Source organism: Bos javanicus, chromosome 4, assembly GCF_032452875.1.
Source record: "Bos javanicus breed banteng chromosome 4, ARS-OSU_banteng_1.0, whole genome shotgun sequence".
NCBI lineage: Eukaryota > Metazoa > Chordata > Mammalia > Artiodactyla > Bovidae > Bos > Bos javanicus.
The window spans coordinates 77,432,863-77,451,923 of NC_083871.1; the positions used below are offsets into that span (position 1 = coordinate 77,432,863).

The 19,061-nt window shown below is 49.1% G+C and overlaps 1 protein-coding gene and 1 long non-coding RNA gene across 5 annotated transcripts in view; both read right to left on the reverse strand.

Moving 5' to 3' along the window:
• The window catches only part of OGDH (oxoglutarate dehydrogenase), a 66,711-nt gene that overhangs the window by 37,421 nt on the left and 10,229 nt on the right, over positions 1–19,061 (reverse strand). For all 4 annotated transcript variants that reach the window (XM_061414431.1, XM_061414429.1, XM_061414432.1 and 1 more), the window contains exons 2-3: positions 15,801–16,051; positions 1,597–1,788 (exon numbers count right to left, since the gene is read on the reverse strand). In XM_061414431.1, the coding sequence (XP_061270415.1) occupies positions 1,597–1,788; positions 15,801–16,022 (414 nt within the window). In that variant the 5' untranslated portion in view covers positions 16,023–16,051. The remainder of the gene's footprint in view (positions 1–1,596; positions 1,789–15,800; positions 16,052–19,061) is intronic.
• LOC133246294 (uncharacterized) lies at positions 3,012–15,794 on the reverse strand. Its single transcript, XR_009735999.1, has 2 exons — positions 8,689–15,794; positions 3,012–8,646 (listed from the first exon to the last, which is right to left on the reverse strand). It is a non-coding gene; the product is annotated as an uncharacterized LOC133246294 (long non-coding RNA).

The window sequence follows — 19,061 nt, forward strand, 5'->3', positions numbered from 1 at the left end:
CTAGTGGCAAACAACCCGCCTGCCAGTGCAGGAGACATAAGAGACGCAGGTTCGATCCCTGGGTTGGGAAGATCTCCTGGAGAAGGGCAAGCAACCCACTCCAGTATTCTTGCCTGGAGAATCCCATGGACAGAGCAGCCTGGAGGGTCACAGTCCACAGGGTCGCAAAAAGTCAGATGTGACTTAGCATACAGGCATTGGGCATAAAAGCAGTTCTATAAAAAAGGGATAAACTCCTCAGGTTATGATAAACCTGGCAATCTAAAAGGACCCATTTCCTGGCATCCTGACACAGTCTTCCTGGATAAACAGAAATGGGAAATGCTTGGGACTCTGACTCGAGTGTGAAACCCACTCAGCTGAGAACAGCCTGAAGTCCCTCAGGAAGCTGCACTGGCACCGCTGTGGGGTCAGGGCAGTAAGCACCAGAGCAGGCAGCGGCACCAGGGACTGCAGCGTCTGATCGGCACCGTTTGCAAACAGAAGGACGGAAAACCCCTCCCAGCTTCCAAATTTGTGTCTTTAATTCTTGGACATTTTATTCAGTTTCCTGCTAGCAATTTGCAAAGAGGAACAGCTTTTATGAAGTCACTAGAAGACCGCAGAAATGACTGAGGCTGAATGAGTCAAGCAGTGGTCAGCACGCACCAGCTGTGCCTTTTCTGTAGAAACGCCTGCTGTGAACAGCACCTGAGAGCACATGGCTATCTATTCTCACTTGCCCTGGGGACAAAGCCTCACTTGCCAGGCTCCCCCAGCAGGACAGATCCACTCTGTGCTGCCTGTCTTGACACTTGTGGCAACTGACCAGGTGGGCAGAGAAGAACAGTCCATATGGCCGTTTCCAGGAAAGAGAACAGTGGAGGGATGAGGACTCCACAGTGGGCTCCTTTGCCAGGTTGCAGCGATGCCAGGAGAGGCAGCAGGGGAGCCCAAATTCTGGGGGCTCTCAGAAGGGCTGCTCTTGGCTCAACGGTTCCTCTTCTCCTCCTGAGAACTACTCACAGAGCAGATGGTAAGATCTGAATCCCAGGCTCCTCTCCACGCCAGGCAGATATCCCGGAAGGGGCTTCTGGGCTCTGAGCAAGGCCATGGGATCCACTGGTTCTGCCCAACCCTCCTCCAGTAGGAATGCTCATGGAGAGATGGCCCCTCTGGAGGATCAGCTGCCTCTCCCTGCTTCCATGGGCTCTGCTTCTGTCCCCAAACCCTACAGGTTCACCTTCTCTTTTTGTATGTGGGCGTTAGCAACTGAGAAGGGACCGTGCCTGAGGGAGCAGCATACCCTCGGGGTCACCGCTCCCTCCTGGGGATCAGCAGTTCCCTGGCCACGCGGGCATGGAATGAGCTTCCCTGCCCACAAACCATTCCTGCCAACTCATGGAAAGAAATATGGACAGGCACCATGGGTGGCAGGGGATCTGCTCACATGGCAAGAGCATGTCTGGGCTCCTTTTCTCTTGTCATATTTCATTTTTGCCTCCCTCCACCCCAGAGCAGGGAGCAAGTGCCTAGTGTTTGGTGGGGGTGAAAGTTAAATGACCACCTTCACTGGGTCGGCAGGGTGCTGTCACAGATGGCCGCCCACCACCTTACCTGGTAAGCCCTGATGAGCGACTGCACCGCCAGGTGATCCTCCACCAGCTTGTCCACGTTGGGCTGGGCCTCCACCAAGGGCCCTGCTCTGGCCACAGCTGACAGGGAGCCCGGGCTCAGGGGGAGTGGGCTCTGGTAGGCGGTGCCTGGGGGCGCTCCAGCATTGGTGTTTCGGAAAAAAATGTCCCATGACTGAAGACAAAGAAGGAATACACTTGTCACTCCACTGCTCCCATAGGATGCATTTTTAGTCAAAAAGAGAACCTCTCTTGGCAGGTAAGTCTTTTTTTTTTTGGCAGGTTAAGTCTTGATTGTGTCCATCTACCAGTAGGCTGGTTGGGTCAACATCTTCATACTCTGGACAGCCTGCTTCTACACTCTGAGGGTGGGTTTCTCAGGGGCTGGGTCCCTGCTTTCATCATTCCCTCCTGATGGGCCTCCTCACCCGCCAACCCCATGACGCACATGCCCTCCCATCAAAACCCCCAACGCCAGGCACCTCTGCCCCACTTGCGTGTGCCAAATGCTTCTACACGGGCAGCCCAGGATGGGGTGACTGGAGGACTTCCTGCTCCATCTGTCCCCTCCTGGTAATCTAGCAGACCAATGCTCTTGGCACTCCTGCCTGAAGGGCTACAACTGCCCCAGATCCTCAAACCCCCATTGAACCTCCTGAGGGGGACAATAGGTATTTAGACGCCAGGGGCTTTCTAGACCCCAGGGGCTTGGCACAGCCTTCAGGGCCCAGGCCTACCTGCTCATGCTCACTTCCTGAACACAGAACAGAATCAGGGGCTGTATGTGAGAGGCAGTCCAGGGCTCAGATGTGTGAAGCCGCAAGGGCCCCTCACTGACCCCTAGAGAAATAGCCATTTCTGTACTTCATTGAGGAGGCTGCTTGGGAGTTAAGAGCTCAGGTTGTGTTGTCAGGGGCAGAACCTTAATTCTGAGCTCTGAGATCTTGGCAAATAACCTAAATTTATGTGCTCAGTTTTTTTCATCTGTAAGATGAGGACAAAAATAAAATCTATATTCTTCATAGTTTTTTTTTAAAATAAAGACTAACAGCATTCAGCACACAATCTGGTAGGCAGTTCATATTACTGGTAGTAACTGAAAATACTGCTGGCTTCAATTTCCTTTGTGCTAATGTGAACTAACTCCTCTTCCTATTATTTTTGACTATTTTGTGTAGGATTCATATTTTTTTTTTTTTTTTTGGTCCATGCTGTGTGGCTTGTGGGATCTTAGTTCCTGACCAGGGATTGAAACTGTGCCCCCTGCAGTGGAAGTTCGGGGTCCTAACTACTGGAATACCAGGGAACTCCCTGATTCAACTTATAATTTGCACAGATACTGTGAACTGTAATAGTTTATCTCAGACGAAGATGTGAGGTTTTAAAAAAATGTAGAGGTCAGAAAAACTAAGGTTTAATAAAACTTCATTGCCAAAATAAATATAGTAAAACTCAAGCAGTTTAGACCCTGGAGAAGGAAATGGCAACCCACTCCAATATTCCTGCCTGGAAGATCCCATGGATGGAGAAGCCTGGTGGGCTGCAGTCCATGGGGTCACAGAGAGTCAGACACGATTTAGCGACTAAACAACAAGAAGCAGTTTAGAAACGTGAAAACAGTCTTTCTTCTCTGCCATGCGTTTTTCCAGTTTCTAAGATTCTTCTGTCAGTGAACTCTGGTGAGACTCCTTGAAAAACCTGGAGAGGAGAAACTTCACTAGATTTGTGTGCACCTTCCTAGTAAGTGCGACCAAGATGTTGTTCAGATGGGCCTGTCTGGGAGCTTGCACAGGTACCAAATGGGTCTGTGTCTGGGCAGAAACCTGGAGATTGGTCCTGAAGGTCTGGCTTTTTCAGGCAGGTTCTTTATGTCGCGTAGACAGATGACTTGGACGGTCCAAGAGACGGCTGTGTGTCACCACCAGTCACAACCCTCTTGGGATGGACACAGGCCTGGAACATCACACAGGGCAGCCCGGCCTCTCACTAAAAGTGTTTCTGAGGGGAGTGCTCCAGAACATTTATATCATTCTACAATAAGAACATATTCCTTTTGTATTCAGAAAAAATTAATTAAAAAAACTCCAACTATTAGGGAGATGATTATACAACATGGTAAATATATGAAAAACCAGAACTGTATATTTTTTACGTGAATTCTATCTCAGTAGCATTTAAAATGCTTTAACAAATCTCACTATTCAAAGTTTTATTGTTTTTACCGTTCTGGTTACTTTTTAGTTTGTCAGTTGATGGTAGAAGGGAGATCTGGGGTTCTCTTGTGGCGCCAGCCTTAACACTGACTGTAGAGAATCTCACATCATGCAACCTGACAACCAAGGACATTCTTCATCTGGGGCATGGAACCCCAAGACCAATCTCTCCCTCTGAGTTCTCTAACAGGAGTAAAAGCAGTATGTCCACAAGAGAAAGCAACTGACTTAGTCCTGTGAGAGAAAAAGAGAGGATGTCTCAGGATCAGCAGCCTAGGGCAAGGTAAGGCTGCCCCGGGCTTGGCATCCACCTAGTTCCTTCGGAGGGCCTAAGGAGCAGACATGCTGGACACCCCCAAATATTTCCAACTTTGTGGAGCTTGAACAGCAGGCCATGCAAGCTCCATGCATTCTGGGAGTGGCTCTGGCCCAGGGCTCTCTCTGGCTCCCACCCATGCCTCCAGTAACCGAGGGCCTGGACTACAAGGAGCCTTGCTGACATAGCAGGCAATAGGGCAACAGTCAGACTAGCCTTGCACGCCAAGAACCAACAGCCTTGTAAAACCCAATCTAGTTTCTACTTTGCCCCCAGCTGGTTCTGGCACTGGAGTCCCTACCCTTACCTGTGTCCACACTAAGTCCTGCTGTGGACACACACCCTGGGCTCTAAGTGGGGGTGGGGCCGTGCCCTGGGGGGCAGGGCATGACCCTGAAACCAAGGAGCCTCTGGAGAGCAGCACACTTTCTTCAAGCCTTAAACACCATCTTCTGCCTCACAGAATACATGAAGACGTCTCTGAAATGCAGTGGCAACTGCCCAACAAGACCTTGGATAGAGAGGGTCCCCTGGCTGCAAGCCAACCCCTCATCCTGAGGGGCACCAGCTGCTAAAAGATCCAGAGCCAAAAGGCACAGCAAAAACCACAAGTTCATCTTGCTTCAGAAAAATCAGCTTTGACTAACAAGAACAGTGGTGGCAGCTGCAGGGGTTGGGTGAGGGGGCAAGTTATCAAACTGATGATCTGAGTACCTGGCGTGCCAACCACACCCTCCTGGGAAAGGTGCAGGCAGGCAGGACTGACACAGAGCGGCCACCAGGCAGAGATGCTGATCAGGCTAAGTGAGTCAGAGCAGGGCAACCCAAGGATAAACATTATCTCTCAGGCTGGCTGACCCTTGTCAAAGCCAGCAAACAAAAAAATCAAAGAATTTCCAGGGCTGACACCTGGAGGGCACAGGCCTGGCAGACAAAGGCTATAGGACCTTCCAGTCCAGGACCAGGGAGGTGGGGGGGAAATCGCAGTTATCGGGCCTCCTCTCTCTGACCTTCTTTTGTGCTTGGGATAAAACTCCAGGTGATTTTCAATTGGCTGAGGACAACAACGACGGAAATTCTGCTCAAGCTGGAGGCAGTCAGAAAAAACTGGTTCATACCGGTATTGCAGAGAGCTGGGAACCATTGGGAAAGAATATGCCAGGAATGCAGCGTCCTCCTTTCCTGTAATTCACCCCCACCGCCCGCACCACCAGCACACAGCAGCTGGTGCGCAGTTCTGCTCCCCTGCAGCTTGGCCAGGCCCTCCCCCACGAGTTCCAGGCAGGAGGGGCGGGCACCTGCACTCAGGTGACTGCCAAGCCAAGGAGCCCACCCCAACAACCAGCAAGCCCCCCTTCACCAGATCTGATCACTTGGTGACAGACAATTGTTGGTTCACACAGTTTGCAAAACCTTCTCACTGCAACTTAAAGCAGGTAAAGTTTAATGAAGTCAGACCTCTTAAAAAGGCTGTGAAACACTGTAAAGCAATTATACTACAATTAAAAAAAAAAAAAAAAAAAAAAGGCTTTGACAGTGAAAGTCATTTTTTGGCTTGCAGGTTTCACCAGCCCTGGGACTCTGAGCCACGCTTCCTCTTCCTGCTGCACTGTTCCCCAAGGTGCCCCTTCTACCCACCTCCCCCACACCTGACCTGGCTTCTACATTCATTCAGCCATCTGCACACCCCACCCCACCCCAGCCCCACCGCCCAGGACACTCATCTCCGAGATGTGATGCCTGATGTGATGCATGGCTTTGTCACTATCTGGAGGATTTCCCTTTGGATAATCGCAGCCCTCATGTGTACACACCTCAGCTTGATACTTTATTTACCTGTGTGCGTACCTGATGCCAGTTTTATCTCTCTGCAGCTTCCCTGCTGCCAGAACCAAGTGTCTGCAGACCTGCTGCAGGGACAGGTGACCATGAAGCTGAAGTGATGGGTTAGTTCGAGGCCCCTTCCCAAATGAAGAAACAGGTGACCACGAGGCTGAAGTGACAGGTCAGTGGGGTGCCCTTCCCAAATGAAGAGAAAGCTTCAAGAAGAGGATGCCTGTGTGGTCTCACGTGCCCCCTGCACCTAGACCTTCGCAGCCTTGATACCATGGAGGTGAGCAGTCCTGGCCCTCAGAGGAGCTGTGGGCTGGCCACTCACCTCCCGTGGGTCGGTTTAAAGCCACCAACTTGTTGCTGAAACAACTTAAACCAAAACATGATTTCAAGTACAAATAAGGATAACATTCTGGTTGAAATGAAACCAGAATTCTTATGTTTACTTTTAGATAACTAAAGGCATTTAACTGCAGTACATGAAGCTTTGTTTTCAAAAGCCCTCACTCCTATACTGCTCCATAAAACCTCCCAGACTTCTTACACAGGCCTCATGGGTTTCCCCTGAAGTCACCCGTCCTCTTCTCCCCTATTAGGGGAGCTTGTCAAAGCTCCAAACACTTCTCTAACATCTAAGGAAGTTGGTCCGGTGGCTGGCACGTAGGAGGTGCTCAACATCCTGCTAAGTTAAGGTCAGACAGGACCAGGCCCCTTCACATCTTGGTAGGGCTGGTGTGATGCGAGGCGCTCTGCTCAGTGGGCTATCAAAAATGGTGCTGGGGGTGTCAGCTGTGGTGCTGGGGCGGTTTCAGATGCAGCTGCGTGGGATGCCCGGCACACTGTCTGGAGAGGTACTAGGTATGGTGTCAGGTATAACGCTAAGTGCTGCACGTGGTGGGGTATCAGGTGCGGTGGTGGCCATGGCATCAGCTCTAAGGACGTGGCGCGTCCAGAGTCCTCATCTCAGACAAGGTGCTGACCTCAGTGAGGGTGGCAGTGCTAATCAGGGGACACGCGCGTCAGCGGTTCACTGAGGCAAGCGGACTTTACCCTGTTGATTGTCAGCAGATTGCAAGAGTCTCGGGGCCAAGTTCCTGACGGTGAAGGTCACAATAGAGACTTGTTCACGAAGGGTTTGGTTTTGGAGGGCTTGCAAACACACTACCACGGGCCCTTTCCCCCACTTCAAAGGCCTCCAACGTGTGTCAGATATGTGGGCCAGCGCAAGTGTGTGACCTCACAGGGCCACACACACGTTGAGCCCACCGGAGGGGGCCTGCCTGCTGCCTGCCCACTCGTGGGGGCCTGGGAGCCCCAGTCCTGCCCCCTGCAGGCTGGGCAAGGGTGCAAGTCCCTTCAGCTGTCTGCCTGATTCCTTGCCTATAAAAGTATGGAGCATGGACTACTTAGGACAGCCCTGTATTTGTGTAGCATTTTACACCCTTAAACTGTGGGTATACTAATATTTGTTCAAGAAACTGATGATCAAAGCTTAACCCTAGTGTTACTGATGCTTCTTCTCGCTGCTCAATCCTGTGACTCTGCATGCTGGACTGAACAGACTGCTTTCTCTTGTCCAAAGTCCCCTTCTGATGCAACTCCTGCTGCCACCCTGCCGCCCCCTCCCTCACTACGGAACAATCCTCACCCTCCCGCGCTAGGCGCCCTGGTACGGAACATGATGTCACCTAATAGCCACCACCACCCTATGCTGGGCTCTTTGCCAAGGACCTTGACGTAAAACCGCCCCGGGCAGTGGGTGCGGGAGCTTCTGGCCACCTCTTGGATGGACCAAACCCCAGGCTCAAAGGCCACCACAACTGATAAATGAATGACGGCCAGGTCTGGACGTCAGACCCCAGCGCTGTCACAAACAACCGTTTCACTGTGTTCTGATGCTGACGATGTGTTTTAACTGCCACAAACATGAGATTCAGGGGAACAAGTGACCAGGGAAAACTCATGCATGGCCAAACAAGGGTTTGGCAGGTTCAGGCTAATTCAGTCAAATAAATGGACAGGCAGTGGCTCCGATACTTTGGCCACCTGATGCAGAGACCTGACTCACTGGAAAAGACCCCGATGCTGGGAAAGACTGAAGGCAGAAGAAGGGGACGACACAGGAGGAGATGGTTGGATGGCATCACTGACTTGATGGACATGAGTTTGAGTAAGCTCTGGAAGTTGGTGATGGACAGGGAAGCCTGGCGTGCTACAGTCCATGGGGTCACAGAGTTGGGACACAACTGAGCGACTGAACTGAACTGAGTGGCTCCACAGATGGTCACCCATGACTTGCTGGCCAACAGATACGGCTCAAGGATCCCAGTGCCCTGGAGAGTGTGGGCACCTCTCCGAGGCTGTCTCCCTAGTCACCCCACACAGGGCTTCTCCAGCTTAGAAAGTGTACATTAATTCCTAAGCACCCAGCTTTCTGTGCACACCAGCCCAACTACTGTATGGAGCCAAATGATTCATGTCTCTGCACTGGGCAGTGTCTACCACCCTCCTGGTGTGCGCCATCTGTGCTAACTGCTGGGCTCCATGCCTTTTCTGAAAACACCACGTGTGACTGTCCTAACATCCTGAAGAGACGCTGCCCAGGGTGAGGGGAAGAGGAGGCCCTTGGTGGACAGCCACAGGACCTCCACCAAAGGTCTGTGCTTCAGAGCTAAGCAGTCTTAAAAGCCATGCACAATGCTGGGCTTCAGACCCCTCCGACCAAGGCAGGGCCTTGTTCAAACCATCCCCAGCTGAGGACGGGCAGAGCCATGCCCCGACCCAGCTCACTGCCTACAACCATGTCTAGGAGGAACCAGGATCTGGGCCTGCCAGACCCTTCACCACAGAACTATTTCTATAGTTAAAACCAGGGGCTCTGCTTGGGGATTCCTCAACCACAGAAGTCAAGTGAATTGTGCTTGATTAGAGCAACACTTTGTTTTTAAAACCAGTGTTGTACAGGCGAGAGAACATCTCCAGACAAGTTCTTCTATCTTCTCTCTGTATCTGTGTGTGGGTAATATGTCAATAAACACACAGGATTAGCAAAGAAAAGCCGTCCTGGCTTAGCCCTAAGTGCTGATGGGGAATGATGCTTCCTGAGTTTCTGACCCAGACTAAGGGTGGTGGCCCCATCATATCATTATAGAAAGCACTGTGGTAAGCTGCTCAGCGGCCACACATCCTTCCAGGTCCACACAAAGGCCCCCTGAAGTGGTTGTGAGGCTCCTTCATTGGAGGCGTGTCCCTGGGGACTGACCCAAGATTTGTTTTGATCACAGCCATGGGTAGGAGTGGCAGTGTGTAAGTTCTGGGTGGGGCATCCAAGGCCAGCAGGCTCTTCTCCCCTCCCCTCTCCTCTCAGAAATACGCTGAGCCCTGTGAGGCGGTCACTCTGGTCCCTGGATGACGGCAGGGCCTGGCGAATAGTTAGCACCAAATGCCAGATGTGAGGAGGTCCTTTGTGGGGCTGCAGCCTAGCTGAACCACAGCTGCACGGGAGCTGGGAACCAGGAGAAAGACTTCGTTGGTGGTGTTTTGAGTTGCTAGCTTTTAGGGTTATTTATTTCATGAACACTCACAGGAACTAGATTTTTATTGCAGGAAAATATTATATGCAGGACATCTGTGACCACTCTCATGAGCAGTCTTCCTGGGATTCCTCAGCAAGTGAGAGCCCATGCCCTCTGCCTGGCTGGCTGCAGCCAACAGTGCATTCTGTCAACTCAGCGTCACAACTTCCAAGGGCAGCCATGTGGGACCACACGCACATCTGATCCCCCGTGCGCCTACTGGGCATCCCACCTGGAGGACCCAGTCCAGCCAAACCAAGCCTCGGGCCCAGAGAGAATTGTGTGTCTGTGAGTCATGACCACTTAGAGAGAAGGCCCTAAACTTACAACCTGCTCGCAGACAGCAGAACCCAGAGCCTGGCAGACCCTCAGTGGGGTCTGGCACAGATGGAACAGGAAGAGCCAGTGGCCTAGAGGCTCTGAGCTGATGCTGATCACCAACCACCACAGCTCCTTTCTGGGAAAAGCCCCAAAGGATCCCTCCCTCTGACAATGTTTCCTTCCTTCCTTCCTCAGAAAGGAGGTGCCAGGAGAGTGGCTGGGGTGGAGCTCGCCACTCCCTTCTCAAGAGCAGACCCAGCCCCAAGGATGACGCTCCTTTCTTGCTTCTGATGTTCTCCTTCCCCTTGCGGTCACTCTGGATCCCTCTGCAGTTATCACTGACATTTAAAAACCCACTATTTTTGCTTAGCATACAGTATGAAAGGGTAATCATTAAAAAGTCATGCTCCCAAAGATGCAGCATGCTTTTATTCCAAGTCTGCCCTCCTCTCGCTGCAGGCTCAGCTTTGTCAGCGCCCGATGCCCTCACCCTCTTCCAACTGCCAAGGGGTCCACGTCCCCACAGCGCTTCACAAAATAAGCAAACACTCCTCTGCTTGACCCCTGGGGCCTCTCAACACATGTCGCAGCCCAAACTTTTGGTTTTCACGTACTGCCTTTGGCTCCAGGCACTGAGCCCCGCAGGACCCTCTCCAGTGCTCACTGAGTGCCCCCCGACCCTCTGTCCCTCTGCAGTGCCTTTCCTGGGCACAGGCACACTGTCCCTGGTCAGGCCTATTCCTTACCGTTCAAAGTTCAGTATGACTGGCACTTCCCTTCAGAAGCCGGTGGGGTTTACCCTGTGCTCTAACTGTGCTTTGCTTATAGAATTTTTACAGGCCTGCAAGCTAGAGGGCCCTGAATGCTCACACCTCCTGACAGCAACTCAGTCCTCCAAAAAACACTGTCACGAGCTGCAAACTGCCACACACGTAAAGTGAAGGCGCTGCTTCATGACCCCTACACTTTTCAAAGGTGCAAATTTTATTTCCCTGATCGCATAAACACAAATCCTTTAAGAGTAAAACACCATACTGGAGTTTTACTGGAGTTAGGGAAGATATTCTTAGCGGTTTAGTTGATTTAACACAAAAAGTCACCAGGGTTGAGATTCCTCCTGATGTAGGAAGCTCAGTATGGAGAAACTTCAAAATGCAATTGAACAGCCTTGTTCACTGAAAGCCCATTAAGCATACCATGTGCGTGTTTTTCTCCAAGGCCAGCAGAGAACTAGAGAGCACCATGGCTGTTTTTAAAGTGCAGCCAAGGCAGTTTCAAGCGGCAGGATGAAAAGGAATGGTGTCACTGCATACTGTGGATGACACATATCTGTTTCTGCTTTGCTTGTCTGGTTCAATTACAGAAAATTACAGGATTGTGTTTCATAAGCAGAGAAGAAAGAAGAACAGCGTGGGCCTGAAGGGCGGCGTGGCCAAGTTCAAAGAGGTGGGACCGAGAGCCTGGAATTCGCACCTCAAGTCCCTAAGAGGTCCTGTTGTGACCATGCGAGACAAGAAAGCTGTTATTACTCTTGGCGGCAGGCTGGCAAAAGGCAGGAGAGGAAATGGACTCAGTTAGCAGTGGAGGAAGACAGGCTTTCAGGAAGTGGGCAGAGGTCACTCAGAAGGCCAGGCAGGGGAAGCAAGCTCTAATGGACAAAGGACAACGTGCCAGCCCAATCAAAAGGGGCAGGGAGGGCACCACAGGGAGGAGAAGGCACAGGGCCTGAGCCTGGGTCCTCCCAGGCAGGGCTGACACCACATGATGCCTGTGGGTGGGGTCCTCTGAGGGTTCAGCAGCTCTCAGTTACCTGTTTGTCTAAAACACTAACAAGGACAATATGGCTTTGATTCTGTATTTTAGATGTAATTAAAAATAAGACGTCACAATCTGACTTATCCCCAACATGGCCAAGACCTAATGAGTGGGGGTTTTGCATGCTGACAGACCAAGCCTGGCTGAAGGTTCCTAAAAGGTTCGTGTAGTTAGATTTACTTGACAATGTGTTTAATACTGAAGTGCAGAGGCTGGACTGTAGAAAACGATGGGGAAGAGATGGCTGTCCAGGAAAGGACCACACCAAAGGACAGGAAGACAAGAGTACAAAGGCAGATCCAGGGCCGATCAGGTAACTGGGCGCAGAGGTGCAGGGAGTGCCCGGGGGCTTTGCACCCCTGAACTGCTCGATTACTACAAACATAACTTTCATAATTAGACATCTAGAAACAAAAGTCTTCTTTAAAAAGAGGGATAAGACAAAACTATAGAGTAAATTATAAAGTCAAAAATGAAATACACACTGAGAATCAGACTACAGTATTAGAGAATTACCTTGCTAGTTTGTTAGATATGGTTAAGAAACCATTCCCTTGTTAGAGTCACTCAGGTACATTTATGACAGAAATAATAATGGTTTGAGATTTGCCTTAATAAACACAAGTGGGAAGTATTTTACAAAACAAACCAACAAACAGAGAAATAAGCAGGGAAGGAGTAGATTTTTAAGGTCTGGCAAACTGTAGAGAGATGCTGAAGCTGGGCACTGGGTCTCCTCGTGGAGGTTCACCTTATACTCCTGTCAACTGGGGGGGAAAGCACAATGTTAGAGTTGTGAGTTACATTTTATTTGGAGCAAAATGAGGACTATAGCCAGGGAGTCAGCATTTCATATAGCTCTGAGGAACTGCTCCAAGGAGGTTGGGGGGTGGTCAGGATATTCGTAATTTTGGTGAAGGGAGAGTATATGCAACCAAGCACTTATTCTTTGCAGAAGGCTGATCTAACCTTGTGAAGGTTACTGCTAATCACAAGGAGTAGATGTCACTATGAAGGAATTTAGTGCTTTTCTAGATATGAGGAGATGAAAGAACTGGGTTCATAAAATCTTCCCTGGAAAATAATCTAACTACCTGAAGACCTGTCCTGCCAGTTTTTTCCAGAGCCCAGAGCGCCTGCTTTCTGACCTCCTCCTTGAACTCCTTTCAAGCGGTGTTAAAGGTTAGCGGCTGCAGAGGTTCATAATTTGATCTTTGGAAAGGTAGATAGCAAGTGTGAATTTGCAGTTGACACTCTTACTACATGTTTGACAGGTCATAAAAAGTTTAAGAAATAACAGGAGAGCAGAGAGGCAGAGATGCTAAATGTGTTCTGTTTCTGCTGAAAAAAGTCCAGTCCTAGCAGCTCCCCCGTGAGCCCTCTGCAAATGGAGGGAAGAGCACAGCAACTGAACCAGCTCTCAGGCAGGGAGTCTGATATCCCCTATCTGACGCAGAAATGAGAGATCAGAAAGATGATCAACCCAAATCTTAAAAGCTAATTTTCTTTATATCTCCCTATTTTTTTCTAACACAGACCAAAATAAAGCATTTTTAACAAAGTCAACAATTTCCAAGATCTTCTGTGTGTCATAGATGCCTCTGAAAATCTGAGCAAAGCTCTGGAACATCTCCATCAAAAAGTAAGCACACATCAGTTACTGGGCCTAATTCAATGTGGAGAGGTGATCAAGTCCACTTTGCTGGGAAGCCTGAGAAGGGGCACTGCCGCTGTGAATGTCCACTGATTTACACCATCCTGCCCCTCTCCCTCTAGGATACGCTGAGTCCCCAGAGAACCTGACAACAGAAATCAGCAGATGAAATCCGGCCCAAAGATGCCAACCTGCATGTATTCTCTTATTAAATTACAAAGTCCTTTTTGGAGATCCTTTCCCCACACCCCTGGAGAGTCTCAAAGAGGTGCTTGCTCTGACCAGTGGAGCCCGAGGAACCAACCCTCACTCTAGACCCTTCCTCAGAAGGCTGCCTCAGTTTCGTCAGTAGTCCTCTCACTGTGCTGTCCTCACTCTAGGACAGATGGACTCCGTGACTATTCCACCCAGCCTGAGAGCCCCCAAGTGCTTCCCAGTCATCACATGCTACCTTTCTTGATGCTATGTGATAAAAATACTTTTCAAGAATTGGTAGGGGGGGGAAAAAAAGAATTAGTGCAGCAAAGAGCATTTTTAGGGTGGTGAAAATACTCTGTATAATATATTGTAACGGTGATGTAATACATAATACATGTCATTATGTATTTGTTCAAAACCACAAATGCACACCACCAAGAGTGAACCCTGGTGTAGACTATGGGCTTTCGGTGATGATGACATGTCAGTGCAGGTTCATCAATTATATCAAACATAAGTCTGGTGGGGAATGTTGATGGTGTGGGAGGTTCCATGTATAGGGGCAAGGAGTGAGTATATGGCGTATCTCTGTACCTACCCCCCAATTTCGCTGTAAACCTAAAACTCCTCTAAAGAGCAAATCTTAAAAAAAACTTTTAAGCAATAATAACAGTAATGATATTAACACAAATACTAATAATGGTGACAGTCACTGTGATGGTTGCTGCTCCACTTTTCAGAGCTCTGCATCGCAGAGTGGTGTGCTTCTTCTCTGCAACCCATTCCTGTGACGCAGGGCATCCATACACGGACACCCCCAAGCCTAGATCCGTATTATCTCCTAAGAGCTCATTCCAGTGCTATTCCCCCCTAAACTAAATAGAACTTAAGAAAACTTGTTTGGTTCTACAAAGAGGTTATATCTGAGAAAAGGAAGGTGAGGGACAGCCTGGACATGAGACGAAAGTCTGACTCTAAAACCTCTGGGCTAAGTTTATTTGAAAGAGAACCTTGCAGCAACTGTCCTCAGAAACTGCTAATATCTGACGTCACTGGCAGGGCCAGTTTTATAGGGCACTTCTTTCTGGGTAGTCCACTTGTCTACCATCTTGGGAGACACACCCCAGATCTCCTCCCATAGGAAACCAGATTTCACCTTGCTCATGGAGCAATGCAGCTTCCAGGTTGCCATGAAAACAGGGAAGGAAAAGACCTGGCTAGATGTCCTCCTTTGCCAGGCAAGGAGGTTCAGACCAAGAGGTGGCATTATCATACCAAGAGCCCTGATAAAACAGGGCTGGGGGCTCCCGCAGTCACACAAACATATCCAATCCTAAATGTCACTAACACTTTAGGGTAAAGGGTAAAGATTATACTCGAAGGCCTGACAGAAGCAGGCTGCTTTCTGAAGACAAATCCCTACAATTCACAAGGAAGGAAGAGGCCAGATCAACAGAGATGGCAGCCAGCCTCTGATGGGCACTTCCTCTGCGTAGACCCTGAACACCTCGCATATACTGTCTCCTCAGATCTTCCCACACCCTGCAAATGGGCCACAAGGAGCTAAGCAGCTTGGGGACCCACCCTTCAGCACCTGTACTGGGCCAGCTTCCTGACCTGAAAGCCAAGAAACAGTTATCAAAACTCATAAATATCACTGGCCAAAATGCTCTGAAGAAGTTCTGCCACCAAGCATGCTCTGTATCAAGTAACCACATGAAGGGAGAGGTTCTAAGGAACAGCCTCATACGTCAACACAGAGAAATTAGAAGGAAGCCTTCACAGAATTTACTTTTAAATACAGGAGAGGGACATAAACATGCTGATCTAAAATGTCATTTGTAGAGAAATCTCATGAGATGGTTTTCAGGTGTTCCGAGGACAGTGGGATGGACAAGCTTCCTGAAGGTCCTTCCTTCCGTGCGCTTCCGCCGTCCTGCAGTAGCCTTGGTGACGTCCTGGGAGTGGTGCAAGTGGTTCGTCACCTCCGTGGGGGTTTAACACGTTGGCTGTTCCAGGGAGCAAGGCCTTGAGCGTGCCGCACATGGAGAGAGGGAAATGCCCCTCCAGAGAAGGTGGCTCCTGTTGGGCCTGGGCTGACGGTCGAGTTGGGTTGATGCAAAGAACTCGAGTCGGTGGGGCTTCTAGCCGCCTGCCTAACTTTCTTCTTGAGGGTCCTTAGAACACATGCACTTACCTGGACGGCCAGCCACCACCGGCCAAGACTCCAAACACGAAGACACCTGCTCCTTTGAGCCTTACCTTGTGTACACTTTTGGGGTTTTCCAACCAAGCATAGTACATTTCCTCCACATAGTTCGAACTAGTCCCGCTGAGGAAAGGCTCTGCAGCAACGGGGGCAGTATAGCACCGTATCTGCCCAAACGTCCTAGCTGCTGCTGGTCTGTTTTGTGAAAATGTCTTCACAGTCTGGGAAGCCGTTAACGGCCTCAACTTAGCAGCACAAGTCCTTAAGTGAAACATTCTTGTCCTGATGTCTCTCTCACAACTGTCTGCACCAAAAAAAAGAAAGAGAAGTTAGAAAGCGCGTTTTAGCAGACAAGCCTACTGGGGGGAAAACCTCTCAGACTCTGGCTGGAGGAGAAAGAGTCTGTAAATGCACGTGTGGCTGTGTGTTCTGCTTGAGAGAGCACGGCAGAGCACGAGGTAGTCAAGTGGACCAACCTTCTACATACAGGGCCTGCACTCAATATGGGGAGGCAAGAGCACAGCTGCAGAGGTCATGGTCTTCACTTGCAAGTTTTGATCTAGGTTGAGGGCTATGATATATCATGACAGGGGTGCTTCCCTGATGGCTCAGCAGTAAAGAACCTGCCTGCAATGTAGGAGATGCACGTTCGATCCCGGAAGTCAGGAAGATCCCTTGGAGCAGGAAATGGCAACCCACTCTAGTATTTTTGCCTGGGAAATCCCATGGACAGAGGAGACTGGTAGATCCCCACAGTCCATGGGGATTGCAAAGAATTAAGACATGACTGAGCACATATAAATTTATATGTTGTGTAAAACAACTATAGGAAAAGGCAACAAGGATGAATTAAGGATTAGGTTAGTATTAATTGCAAAAGGAGAAATACTTTCTAATCTATCCGGAGATTACCGAGCCCTGATGGACTCTTGGTATTCTGGAGAACACAGAAACACTGGGGAAATATTTTGCTCACCCTCAAATAATTTATCTTTGAGCAGAAGAAAAAAATATATTAAAAATAATTACAGCAAAAGCACTGAGCACCTGAGAGGCACAGAAAATACCAACAAAACTCCCTGGGAGAACCCACTTCTCCTAAGTGCTCCTTTCCAGCAGCCAGGAAAGTTTGGGGAAGGGCACAGACAATAGGGAGGCCTTCGCTCTGAAGAGGAGGGGAAGGCAAGGATTTATAAGAATCAGTAGGAAGAAAGATCAGACAGATGGAAAAGTCTGAAAAACACAGGGGAGGAGCAAGAATTGTCTTGGCCGGCTGGAGGAATGGACTAGCTGGATGGCCAAGGGTCCGGATGCCACATTTCCTAAAACTGGAGCCAGGAGAGGGCCAACAAGGGAGGCAGGGGGCTCTGAAAGACAAAGGTATGGACAGCAGTGACCACAGAAGAGTCCACCTACCTCGCACTACTCTACAGTCAGTAGCTTGACCTGTTAGGACTCTTCCAAACCCACCAACTCCCTCAAGGCGGGCATTAGCTCTTCTGCTTTATAGGTCACCTTTCTGAGTTTGTTTACACTTTCCCCAAGGTTGAATGGATCTTGAGTTTGATGGTTGTAATTTTACTAAATATAATATATAACTCTAACTACACTATCCACTTTACAAAAGCAGCTGATGCACCCACTAGACCATGAAAGAGTTTAGACTGTCTGGGTTGGGAAGATCCCCTGGAGGAGGGCATGGAACCCACTCCAGTATTCTTCCTGGAGAATCCCCATGGGCAGAGGAGCCTGGCGGGGCTACAGTCCATAGCATCGCACAGAGTTGGACACGAATGAAGTGACTAAGCAGCTGCAGCGGAGGGTCTTGAACCACTTCCAATCATGTGTAAGCATTCAGATGCCTCTGGAAGGGGACAAGGACACTGTGCTGCTTCTCTTCCCATAAAAATCCCAGCTGCCCAATGGTCTCTTCCAGTCATAGCAAAACAGACTGGGGAAGGGGAGGGGAGCCGTTGGGCAGAAGTGAGGCTCACCATAGCCCTCTGCCCTGGGAAGTGGTGACTGATGGTCTAATAAACGATTGGCCTTAAAGCAAGTGCCCTGACTGTAAAGTGGGAATCACACCTCACCTCCACTCCTGCCTGAAGGAAATCCAAGCTTTGAGACAGGTTGAGAATTACCCAGAAATAAATGTTACATAAACTATCCTCTACATCGTTTGTAAGAACCCCTTCTCTTGACCCAAATATGATCAGGATATGCATAAAGGACACTGGCCTGTTTGGCTGCTTGAAAAAGACAGGTCAGCAAAAGTAGAATTTCAAAGCTAAACAACAAACAAAAACTTGCCCCTTAAAAATTAAATGCAATCTTTAGGATACTATCTTAACTCCTTTTTTAAAAAAAACCTTAAGTAACTTCAGTATTTCTTCCTACTGCCAACTCTATTCCAATTTTCTCAGCTATTAAGTTTAAGGCTGACAAAAAGCTATCAAAGACACTGATGGCAAAAATACTATGACCATTGCTTTTCACATTAATTAAAAAAAAAACAACTCAGGCCGACACTCATCTGTTTCCTCCAACGTCATTATTATCTGCTGCTGCTGCTGCTAAGTTGCTTCAGTCGTGTCCAACTCTGTGCGATCCCATAGATGGAAGCCAACCAGGCTCCCCCATCCCTGGGATTCTCCAGGCAAGATTGGGAGTGGGTTGCCATTTCCTTCTCCAATCACTATTATCTAGGCAGCTTGAAATACTCTGAGTTGAAGTATTCTCCTAGAACACAGCAGTATCATCACCTCCATTAACAGTCATTATTCAGTTGCTGCAATACCCAATTAACAGGCATCGCACTGACAAGTACGAAACTGTTCATCTCTTCTTCCTAAAGCAGTCCTTCCAATATGATACAGTAAACAAACCACGTTACTGAGTTATCTACAGTCGTAAAATCTGACAAACAGCTCAGTGCTGCCCAGCATAATTACTAACAATCTTCAAACTTCCCTTAAGATGACTCATATGAGTCATAGGAAAACTTTGCCTTCAGCAGACAGCTCAACATCCCCCTGCCTCCACTCCAGGATGACCAGGAACAGCTGTTCCCTATCTGCAATCTGAGAGACCCACAGAGCAGACATCAGGTATACATTTCAGATTCTGGAAGGTTCGGATTCCATCCTTCCAATTCCAGAGTCAACATTAAGAATAGTGCATTTCTGGTAGGAATGCTGAACCGTTCAAACACTTTCATGAAAGCTTTGAGTTGTTAAAAAAGCCCAAGTGTTCTGACTTGTGGTTGAGAACAATATTTCTACTTGATAGGGTGCCAAATATTCTTAGTGGGGAAA